General features: G+C 33.3%; 1 protein-coding gene across 10 annotated transcripts in view; it reads left to right on the top strand.

Moving 5' to 3' along the window:
- N4BP2 (NEDD4 binding protein 2) overlaps window positions 1–12,583 on the top strand; it is a 67,087-nt gene that overhangs the window by 32,729 nt on the left and 21,775 nt on the right. For all 10 annotated transcript variants that reach the window (XM_072944733.1, XM_072944730.1, XM_072944760.1 and 7 more), the window contains 4 exons: window positions 1,317–1,405; window positions 4,705–4,781; window positions 9,054–9,206; window positions 9,921–12,301. In XM_072944733.1, coding sequence (XP_072800834.1) covers window positions 1,317–1,405; window positions 4,705–4,781; window positions 9,054–9,206; window positions 9,921–12,301 — 2,700 coding nt within the window. The remainder of the gene's footprint in view (window positions 1–1,316; window positions 1,406–4,704; window positions 4,782–9,053; window positions 9,207–9,920; window positions 12,302–12,583) is intronic.

The raw sequence follows: 12,583 nt of genomic DNA, 5'->3' as shown, positions 1-12,583 counted from the left end.
AGTGGAATCATATAACATGTGGTCTTCTGTGAATGACTTTCGTTTACTTAGCATAATGTTTTCAAAGTTCATCCATGTTGTAGAAAGTATCAGTCCTTTATTCCTTTTTAATGGCTGAATAATATTCCATTGTATGGATATACCACACTTTATTTATCCATTCATTTAGTTGATGAACATTTGGGTTGTTTCTACTCTTCGGCTATTATGAATAATGTTGCTATGAATATACCTGTCTATGTCTAACCTTTTTAGGAACTGCCAAGCTATTTTCCAAAGCACTGGCACTATTTTACATTCCTACTACCAGTTTATGAGAGTTCCAACTTTTCTATGTTGTCACCAATGCTTGTTATTATCTGTCTTTTTGATTATAGCTATCCTGGTGGGTGTGAAGTGATATCTTATTGTGGTTTTTATTTGCATTTCCCTAATGGCTAGTGATGTTGAGTATTTTTACATGCTTGTTGGCCACTTGATTATATTCTTCGGAGAGCTGTCTGAATCATTTGCCTTTTGGATTATTTCTTTTTATTATTGAGTTATAAGGGAGTATACAGAACTTTAAAAACTTCCAGACCTTTACTTGTAAGGCTTATTTATTGTGGTTCATCATTCATTTTCTGAATGGCCTAATTCCTTGGGGAAAAAGGCAGTTTTATAAGAAAATCTCTTGTGCAATGGTGTATAATTTTTTCTTTATTTCAAATCATTACATTTTGTTTTTCTGTGTGTGTGTTTGTGTTTTTTGTTTGTTTTTAAACTTTATTTTGGATTAATTTTAGATTTATGGGAAGGCTGCAAAAGCAGTATAGAGTTTCTCTATAACCCTCACCCATTTTGCCCTAATGTTAACATCTTGTGTAACTATGGTGCATTTGTCAAGACTAAGAAATTAACATTGGTACATTATTATTAACTGAACTCCAGACTTTTTTTAAATTTAAATTTTTCTAGTAAAGTCCTTTTCTGTTCCAGAATCTTACCCAGGATACCATGTTGCTTTTAGCATGATACTGTTTATTTCCTCTGATTATAATTTTAGTATTTATTTAGTATTTATTATTCAACATTTACCTATACTTGAATACTTAAAAGTGGTATTTAGAAGTAGAGTTGTTATTCCTGAAACTAACATTGTAAATCAACTATGCTTCAATAAAAACAAAATTAAAAAAAAAAAGTAGAATTGTGAGTAAAATTAGCACGTATCTGTGATTTTCAAATTATGAAAATAAGATCACATTTTTAAAATATCAAGGTAATCCTTAATGTTGTTATTAAAAGTGATTTGTCATTTTCTGTTTGTTTTTTAGCAAAAGAAGCATTTGAGAAGAAGATATCTCCTGTAATAATAGATAATACAAACCTACAGGCATGGGAAATGAAGCCATATGTTGCTTTGGTTTGTACCATGAATTGTCATAAGTCTAACAGTGGATTTGAAATTATTGGGGGATGTTAATTACACAACTGAATTTCAAGCAAACAGTCCTTGGACTGTATATAACTGAGCTTTCTCTGGTCTCTAGCAAAATGAGAAAAATAGGAAGTTTTTCCATAAAACTAAATTTATTTAGTTTTCAAATTTTGAGATTCAGTTTTTAAATTCTGAGATTTTTTTTTCTTTTGATATCTCTTATGAAAAGATACTGGTTTTAAATTACAATTTTATGTTTGTGTTTTTATATGTATGTATGTGTGTATACATGGTTTGTTTTCTTACTGCTTTTAGTTGACAGAATCAAAATTTGATGGTCCTTTTTTAGTCCCTAAATTTCTTTTGAAATTTTGCTGTTCTGAGGAATTCAGAATTCTGTAAACTCAGTATTTTCAGTTCTCCATATTTCTTAGATTCCTTTTTTGCCCAGCTTTGATGTCACCTTTTCCAGGAAGTTAGCACACTGGGCACTCTTTCTACTTTAATGGCATTCTAGCGTACTTTTGTCATAATGTTATGCACACTTCCTATCAGTAGGCCGTGGGTTGGTGAACTTTTTTCTATAAGGAACCAAATAATAAATATTTTAGGTTTTGCAGGCCACAGTCTCTGTTGCATATATGTTTTAAACAACCCTTTAAAGATAAAAAACTATCCTTAGCTCCTGGGCTGTACAAATGCTGGCTGATAGGTTGAATTTGGCTGTAGAGAATCTGTTTTCTTGAGGGTAGGACTATTTTTTTATTCATCATCGACTCTCCAGAGTATAGCACTATGCTTGGCATGTAGTAAGTATATATTCTCTTGAGTAAATTGATGAGTGAAGCTTTCGTGAGTATGGGTATTGTTTGTTTTATTCCCCCAAGATTAGCACATGTCTGACACGTTGAAGCTTAATTTGTTTTTTTGGTTAATGAATGTTATACTTGCCATTACTATGTTTTGTCCTTAGCAGTCCAGCCTATACTCCCTTTGCTCATTGCAGGGTGTTATGTCATTTCCCATCTTGGTGTCTGGGTTGACTTTTGGACTTTTCTGTCAGAACGACAGAAGATGATAGTGACCACTGTTGGCATCTTGTCGTCAAGCTGAGGGGATCAGTAGTGGAAGGGGAGGTCAGAGATGTAATGGTAGTTGAGAAGATGGTATGGCAGTTTATATAAGGGTTCACAGACCACTGTAAGGACTTTGGATTTTAAGTGACGTGGAAAATAAATTAGTCTATTTAGGCCGCCACAGAAAAATACCATAGACTAAACAACAGGAAATTAATTTCTAACAGTTCTAGAGGCTAGAAGTCCCAGAACAAGGTCTAGCAGTGTCAGTTTCTGTGAGTTCTCTTTCTGCCTTGCAGATAGCCATCTTGCTGTGTTCTACATGGTGGAGAGAGCAAGTTCTCTGGTGTCTCTTCTTATAAGGACACTAATCTTCTCTGATCAGGACTCTAACCTTTTAACCTCATTTAACCCTAATTCCATAAAGGTCCTGTCTCTAAGCACAGTCACATGGTGGGGTGGGGGTTTCTACAACGGGATTTAAGGGGACACAACATTCAGTTTATAACAGTTTTCAGCAGTGTAGTGACATGGTCTTAGTAGTAGAAGGATCACTGTAGTGCAGTGTTGAGAATAGACTTGTGAGCTGGGGAGAATGGAAGCAGGGAAACTAGTTATCATTAGAAGCCTGTAGTGGTAATTAGAGACCATGTGGCTCAGACTGACGTGGTAACAGTGAAGGTAATGGCGAATAGAGATTAGATTCTGGATATATTTTTAAAGTAGAGCCAACTGAATTTCTTTTTGGATTGATATGGATGTGAAAGAAAGAGAGGCATTAAGTATTACATCAGGTTTAGTTTTTGGCCTGTGTAAATAGAGGTTGTCATCATTTGAGATGGGGAGGGTTGAGATAAAATAGTTTCGTGGTAGGTGTAGAATAATGGATTTCAGAAGTTTTAAGTTTGAATATGTTAAGTTTGTTGAATAAGTAGTTGGGTCCATGAGTTTGGAGTTCAGGAGTGAATTCTGGTCTAACTATATATTTGAGAGTCATTACCAAGGAGTAAAAAATATTGCTGATGTAGAGCAAGGCTACTAGAAGACCAAGGAGTAAGTCTGGGCCATTCCATTGTGAGAAGAGGTCTGGGTGAAAAGGAAGGGCTAGCAAAAAAGACGGACAACGCTCACCCGGTGGGATAGGAGGAAAAGAAGTAGTGTGTGATGAAGAAAGTTTAGGGAGAAGAGAGCAATGAACTGTGACAAATGCTGCTGAGAGTCAAGAGAGTGGGAACCATAGTATTTTTCAATGTGGAAATAATTCATTCTCTCCACACCCAATTTCAGTGGAATAGCCAATTGGAATGGGTTTGAGAGCTTGGAAGGAGAGGAATTGGAGATAGAGGATATACTTATTACTTGAGACATTGTCCTGCAAAGGGAGGAGGAAAATGAAGAGATAGCTGGCAGGGGAAAGGGGTTAAAGCAGAATGGGAGAAATAACTGAATGTGATGGGATTGATCCAACAGAGAGGGAAAAATTAATGATGCCTTAGAGAGAGGGAGAGTTGCTGAACTCAATTGTCCTTGAGATAGAGAAGATGGATGTGGTGCACAGGTGTAGGGCTTGGCTTTTAGATTATAACCTTACTAGAGTTTTGAAGAATAGAATGAACTGTCATTTAAAATAGTTTTAAAATTATGGAAGTCATTCCTATATATAATACATATTCAAACCATAAAAAATACTGAAGTCCTATTCCGTTGAGGTAGATGCTTTTCATAGTATTTCTGAGATCTTTACAGAAGTTTTCTATACATGTACAAATATGTGAATAATCCTTTTTTGTCCAAGTGAGATTTCTGTACCTTACTTTCTTAACAATTTATTTTAAGAACATTTTCTCATTAACACCTAACTTTAAAAACCATTGTATGCTTTCATTGTATGATTATACCTTCATTTATTTAGCCAGTTCCATATTAATAAACACTGAATTGTTTATATTCTTTTGCTATTACAAATGATGGTGAATTGGATATCCTGATGTATTTGTATTTTTGCACTCTTACATAAATATCAGCATAAATTTCTGAAAGTTATTTGCTGCATCAAAGAGATTGTGCATTTTACCAGTTTAACACACTCATCAAGATTAGATAATCTTTTAGGTTCTTTCAGTTTTAGCATGCTGTGAATTTGGAAACAATGATTTTAATTTCGTAGAAGTAATTATTTTTAAATGTGTTTGTCTTTTTTGTATGTAGTCTCAAAAACATAAATATAAAGTTCTTTTTCGGGAACCGGACACATGGTGGAAATTCAAACCAAAGGAACTTGCAAGGTAAAACTTGGAACTTAACCTAACGCATTTTTAATTTCATGAACGTGTTAGAGTCCATCTAGAATTTTTTTCCCCTTATAAGTAATGAATGAAACAAAAGGGATTAGATTGCAGCTTTGCCACTTAAATTGATAACAAATTTTGTGTTGCCTATAGGCTTGCTTTTTCAGTTTATGAAGAATTTGTATCTTTTTGTTCCTAAAATTGTTATCTAACAGTCAGAAAAATTCTAATTGTCTTATGTAGTCAGGGTTTTATTACTTACTAGTAATATGATGTCAATATCTGAAATTAGTAGGGACTCTAGGGTTCAGCATACCTGAACTTTGTGCTACTGGGAGGAACAAATTATTGTGACTGCCTAGTGACTTAAAATGCTGAAAGGAAGTGAGGAAGTATAGATGGGAAAGGTAGCAAATGTCCAGCTGTCCAGGTATTTCACTACCTGCTGTCCCGCTTCCCCTAAGAAGGTTGTATTTTTTGCTTTATTTGACTTGAATAAAAATGTTACTTAGGACATGGACATACAGTGTGTTTTGTTTTGTGCTCTGGATTCCCTTAGAGATAACTCTAAATTAATTTTGGTCAGGGTACTTTCTTCTTGGTAATTTAAACTAATTTCAGTACTCACTAAAGGACAACCTAACCTTAGGATATTCACAATGTTGTGCAACCATCACCACTATTAATTAGAGAAGATTTCCATCACCTCAAAAAGAAACCCTGTACCTGTTATTAGTCACTCCCAATTCCCCTCTCCTGTAGGCAGCCACTAATCTGCTTTTCTTTCTCTATGAATTTGCCTATTCTGGACTTTGCATATAAATGGAATCATACAATACGTGACCTTTTGTGTCTGGCATCTTTCATTTAGCATATTTCCAAGGTTCATCCATGTTGTAGCATGTATCAGTACTTCATTCTTTTTTATCGTCCTTTTGATGCATTATTAGATTTGGTTTTCTAATATTTCATTTAGGATTTTTGCATTTATATAAATGGGTGAGATTGACTTACAGTCTTTTCTTCCTTGCCCTGACTTGCCTGGCTTTGGTATCATGGTTTTGGGTTCATAAAACTCGTTGGGAAGTGTTTCTTCTTTTTCTCTTTTCTGAGTTTATGTAAATTTAAATATTGGATAGAATTTACTTATGAAACTATCTGGATTCTGTTTTCTTTGTGAGAAGTTTCAGTTAGAATTTGTCCATTACTCAAAATTTTCAGATTTATTAAGATTTTATTAAGACAGTTATAGTATTCTCTTACCATTTGTATCTCTGCTGCATCTGTATTTAAGTTCCTCCTTATAATCTTAGTATGTTTATGTGTGTGTTCCTTCTTTTTTGCTTGATTATTCTTACTAGAGATCAGATTTTTTATTGAACTTTTCAAATAAACATCTCTTTTCTTGGTTGATCTTTCTATTATAAGTTTGTTTTATGTTTAATTCATTTGTTTTTCTTTTATTCTACTTTCTTTGCTTAAAAAAGGTCTACTTTGCTCTTTTTATTGTTATTTTTAAAAGGCTTTACCTGAAAGTTTAGGTCATTTTTTAATATGAGCATTCAATGCTATAAATTTCCCTAGGTACTATGTTAGCTTCTCCTAGACTTTTTAATATATTATACCTTATTTTTATCATTTATAATTTGCATTACAGTTTTATTCTTTAACCCTTGGATTATTCAGAACTATGTTTTAAATTTCTGAACAGATGGTTTTAATTTTATCTTTTTAAAAAAATTGGTTTTCATCTTTACTGCAGTAGGTAAGATTGTGTGGTTTGTATAATACTAATTCTCTAATATTTTTTAAGATGTGCTTGACTAATTCATTGTCAGTTTTTAAGATAAATGTTCATATTTGCTTGATAGAAATGTATAATGGTTATATTGTATTAATATATCACTAAATCATGCTTATTCTATTGTTCACATCTATAACTTTACTTTTTAAAAAAGTTTGCTTGATTAATGTTGAAGGGAGGGATGAGAAAATCTACTGTGAGAGATGCTGAAATCTCCCTCTAATGTTGATTATGTCATGTTTTTCCTTATATTCCTGCCAATTGTTGCTTTATATATACTGAGAATATTTTTTGCAGTGCACATAGCTTAAGACTTTTATATCACTAATTAATTGAATATTTTATCCTTGTCTAGTGATTTTCTTTTATTAATATTAATTTTTGTTATAAAATCTAATGTGTCTAATATCAATCGAACTATACCAGCTTCTTTTAGTTAGTATTTGAGTGTTACTTCTTTTTTTTTTTATTCCTTTACTTTCAACTTTTCAATATCTTTATATTTAGGTATATCTCTTGTAACCAGTATGTCTGGGTTTTAAAAAGTCCACTCTATCTTTGGCTTTTAACTGGTAAGACTAGTTCTTTTACAGTTATTTTGGTTATTAATATAATTGGACTTGTAATTTCTTTTTTCTTTGATTACCTTTTCTGTGATTGCTTTTTCTCCTATCACAGAAAATTATGTCTTTGTTTTTTTCTTCCTATCATACCTTATTTTGGATTTTTTTTATTGAATGCACATTTTCTTATTTGTTTTTTCCCTTCTCTACTAATACGGAAATTATATATAGTATTTGTAGCTTTTTAGTAGCTACATTAAATTTTTATCATGCAAACTTTAAAGTTAAACCATTTTCTTAGCCTTACTCCTCACAAATACAAGGATTTCAAGCATGTTAACTCTGATACTTACCTCCTTCCAACTTACATGCTCTGACTTTAGAATGTACAGACAGTGTTTGTTTTCACTCATGTACTTATTGCTTTGTGCTTAATTTTTCTTTCATTATAGGCCTTTCATCTGGGAATTTCCTTCTGTGTGACATTCATCTTTTAGGATTTTCTTTAGTCTAGGCCTGCTTCATGTCAAACTCTCTTTTTTTTTTTTAATCTGAAAATTGTTTTATTGTCCTCATCCCTATAAGATATTTTCGCTGGGTGTATAAATTCTAGGTTGATAGTTTCTGTTATTGATGATTACCTTTCACTGTCTTCTGACTTCCACTATTATTTCTGTTAAGTCAGCTGTAATTCTAATAGTTGGTTTCTTTGTAGATTAGTTTTTAAAATTTCTAGTTGCTTTTAACGTCATCTCTTTATCTTTGGTGAATGGCAATTTTAGTACTGTGTTTCTCATTGTAGATTTCTTATTATTTATCTAGTTTGGGATTTGTTGGACTTGTAAGATGAGGGGATTGATGTCTTTCATCAGTTCTGAAAAATTCTCAGCCATTTTCCTTTAAATTGCTTCTGTCCCATGTTCTCTTTTTTCTTTCTGGGACTTAGATTAGATGTGTACTAGACCTTTTTGCTCTGTCCTCTATATCTATGTCTCTTAACCTCTCTTTCATATTTTCTATCTCTTTGCTTCTTTGTGATCTGAAACCAGACAAGATCGAGGTATGTAAATATGAAAGCCAGATTTGCTCAGGTGGCAAATGCTAATATTAGCCCTGAGATCCAGACATTAAACCTTAGATCCAATTCAAGATAGGAGGCTTGCGTCTGAGATGTTTTCATTAAGACAAGACCCTTGAGGGACTAAAGCATATCATCTTGCCTCCTGGCAGATGCAAATCCAGATATTATATTAATGAAAGCACCCCCAGTTTAAGGCCTAAGGAGTCCCATATATTAGCTTCAACAAAATATGAACTCACAAACAGAAGCACACAAATAAGCCACCATGAGTGAAAACACAGATGCGTATTTGGACATCCAGAGATAGTAGGAAGCTTTTTCCTTTGCTTGAACTTAAAAATGTATTAAAATATGTGTTTGCTTTAATTTATATGGGGTCCAGTTTTATTGTAATGGGCGGGCCCTTTGAGATATCTAGTCTACTGTACTGGCATAAGTGGAAGCCTCTGTAGTGGAATTTTTTTATTCACTAGTTAATGAATTAAATGCTTGAAATGATGGTCATATTCTTATGAGACTTTTTTGCAAAGCTTGAGAAAAACTTTTTAAAGTTGTTAAGATCTGCTGTTTTTTTTTTCCATGCTGAGAAAGGATCTTTGGAAAAGATTGTATGAAATGATTAAGAAAATGGTAATATAGAGTAAATCTTGAATACAAGGAAAATTAAAATCAAATAGTTTATATCATGTCATAATAAAAGCTTTGATATTTTTATGTATTAAAAATGTATCATTGTTTTTCTTGGCATTATATGAGCTGGGTTTTTTTTTTTAACTTGATTACTGATGTTCCGTCTACTCTTTTTTCCGTTGGAATTTTAGGCGTAATATTCATGGGGTAAGCAAAGAAAAAATAACAAGAATGTTGGAACACTATCAGCGTTTTGTTTCAGTGCCCATAATCATGAGTTCTTCAGTTCCAGAGAAAATCGAACGTATTGAGTTGTGTGCATATTCTTGTGAGGACGGTACTAGGTAGGTTAAAAATTCAATTTAAAACATAATTTAAGAAAAATGTAATTTTGGAGCTTGTGAAATCACTGCCAAATAGCTTTAAAAATAATGTAGACATTTGTTATTTGTAGGATTTATATAGTCTTACCTGAAGCAAGATGTGTATGGTTAGCAAGAGAAGTAAAAGTTTATGTGAATGATGACACACATGGGAGTTGTTGCGTTGTCTTCTGGTTTATGTAGGCCCATGTTTATCCTATGAATACTCCTGCCTTCTCTATTTAACTTGCTGCTGTTCTGGTATTTATCTGTTACCTTATCTTGCCTCTACTATTATTTTGTATAATAAATTCACATTACTTCTTGATTTTCTTAGGTATTAATAAAAATACTCTCTCACACTAGTATTGTAAAAATTTATTATTCATTGTATACTTTTACTAGGTAATACAAGTCATAGCCTTTTGAAAGTTTGCAATCTAGGATAGTACTGATTCTGTAAAAAACATTTAGGACACATAGACAATTGAATAAATAAATAAGAAAGAAACCTTAAATATAAATAGAGATCTAAATTGCTCACATTTTTTGATAGTAAGTTATGCATGAGAGGCTGTATTAGAAAGGAATTGGGGAGAGAAAATTCATAAATGCTCTTTTATGATCCCTTAATTTAAATTATAATATTAAGGGCAACAATAAGAGACTTTCCTATAATAAAAATTTTTTTTACAGCCCAAGAGACAATGAAGATATTACCTCTGAAAAAGAAGAAAATGTTTTATCCTCATCTTTGAAGCACCTGGAGTTAACTGAAGAGAAGAAACTTGAAGTGACCAAGGAAACTATGTTGCCTGAAAATGTTACATATCTCCCTAATGCAGATTTAAACAGAGGAAGAAATGAAATAAGTGGCGTGAACTCTAACATTCAGAGTGCTTTCATTCAGGAATTTCCAGACACTTGTTTTTCTGATTCTGAAAGTAAAGTACGAGTTACAGATAAAAGTGAAAAAGAAGAACAAGTAGAAATGGCTTCTGATAAAGAGTGCAGTAAAACCAGTGCAGATAGTTCTGTAGAAGGAGTGCCACCGGGTACTTGCTATGGTGAAAATAGTCAAGAAGACTGTGATCTTTCAAATACTGTGCCACCTCAAAATGAAAAATCTCCACCTGGTGAAATGTGGGAAGAAAGAGCAACAGTAAAGAAAAAAGCCTTTGGAAAACAAAAAAGCAAATCAACTTTGGAAAAGTTCCCAAGACATGAGCTGTCTTTTGTTGGTGACTGGCCAGTGGATAAGACTATTGGTCAGAGGACAAAAAGGAACCGAAAAACTGAAAAGGCTTCATCTGTACAAAGTGACAAAAAGTATAATCGCCCTCAATCACGCAAAGTGGTAGATAGCAGTTTATCTGTGAGTATAGATTGTATCCAGCAACAAGGCTCTCCACATGAAAATGTAGAGGATGACAAGTCACAGTGTGAGGATGCTTCAGAATCTTTCAATAGCAGTAAATATGATCCTTACAAAAATACTGAAAAAGACTCATTGAACATTGTGGGAGACTGGCCTTCATCTGATTCTTTAGCTCAGAGAGAGCACAGATCAAGAATGCCAAAGGCTAGCTTAAGTGAACCCCACCTAGAATTTGGAACAAACAGCAGTATGAATGAAATATCCTTATACACAGCACATGAGGCCTGTTGGGGCACAAGCCCTGAAGAACTAAAAACGCTGGGTAGTAATTCTCTAGGAAGTTCTGAAATGCTGTCCAATGAAATGAGCCATGAGAATAAGACTTGTCCAGGTAAAAAGATTCATACACAACACACATTGCCTCTCACTTACACCAATAATGTGCCAACTATTCCTGGAGGAGTAGGACCACAACCTTCAGCTGAATTTCCAGAAGAAAAGTGTAAAGAAGTTCCTGGAATAGGAGTAGGCATGTGTACCCAGACTGAACCACAGGATTTTGCCCTCTTATGGAAAATAGAAAAGAATAAAATTAGTGTTTCAGATTCTCTGAGAGTATTAACAGGAAGATTAGATGGATTTAAACCAAAGGCTTTCAGTATTAACACAACACTAGATGTTCAAGATACAATTCCATATAGGGTAATGTATGACAAAAGCACATACGTTGAAGAAAGTGAGCTTACTAGTGCTGATGAGTCTGAAAATCTTAACATTCTTTGTAAGCTGTTTGGATCCTTTTCTTTAGAAGCCCTAAAGGACTTATATGAGAGGTGTAACAAAGATATTATTTGGGCCACAAGCCTTTTGTTGGATTCTGAAACTAAATTATGTGAGGATACAGAATTTGAGAATATCCAGAAATCGTATGATGCAGCACAAATTGGGCCATTTTCTCTGGGACTGAATTTGAAGGAAATTATTAGCCAAAGAGGAACGTTAGAGGATTCCTGTTCTTCTGTGCCAGAATTTAGCCATGGAATTGGTATCAGTAACACTAATGTACAGTCTCCCTGTAATTCAGAAAAGGAAAACTCAGAGCAGGCAGAAATGAGAGCTGTAACTACTGAAAAACCTGGATTAATAACAAGTATATTTCCTAACCCCACTGTAGATCTAAAGAATACTAATGAAATACTTCCTAATAGTCAGGCAGAACTTTCAGGTTTATATAGCATTAAGCAGTTTTTTCCAGGTACTCTGAAAGCTACTACCATTAAAAATGTGAATGAAATGGAAGAGCATCCAGAAGTCACAGAGGTTGGAGACAGTATACATTCTTCTTTGAATTTGTCTGATATTTTAAACTCTGGATCAAACACTTCAAATCTTGAATTGCATGAAGAAACTTATTTTACAGACTCTCTTGAAATAAATAAAAATGAAAATCTTCCAAAGGATTATGTGAAATTTCCAAACACAGAAGAATTTATGAATGAAGATGAACGGGAAATGGAAAAAATTCTAATGGCAGGGAATACTTTGTCAGCTGGAGTTACTGAAGAAGGTAAAACTGAGGTATTGACTTCTACACCCATGATGGCCAAATCTCTGAGCATAGACTGTCTAGAATTGGCATTACCCCCTGAACTGGCTTTTCAGCTCAGTGAATTATTTGGCCCTGTTGGTATTGATTCAGGTAAGAAAAAAGTAAATTACCTATATGCGTGTCTTTGTGTGAATAGAATATAGATAGAGAATTCTGTTTCAGTTTTAAAATTATTTCATATGTTAACTGAAATGTAAAATAATTTGTGTTGCCTACTTTGTTATTTTTGACACAATGTGTTTGTAGAAGATTTTTAAAAATATAATTTGAAAATACAATATTTATATGGAATTTGTGTTCATCCCATGTATATATTGGAAGTTTTCTCTGGTATTCAGCTCATCCTTATTTGCATAGGTGAATCTTTCTGAA

This window comes from Vicugna pacos, chromosome 2 (genome assembly GCF_048564905.1).
Source record: "Vicugna pacos chromosome 2, VicPac4, whole genome shotgun sequence".
NCBI lineage: Eukaryota > Metazoa > Chordata > Mammalia > Artiodactyla > Camelidae > Vicugna > Vicugna pacos.
This window is presented reverse-complemented; position numbering and strand designations above follow the sequence as displayed.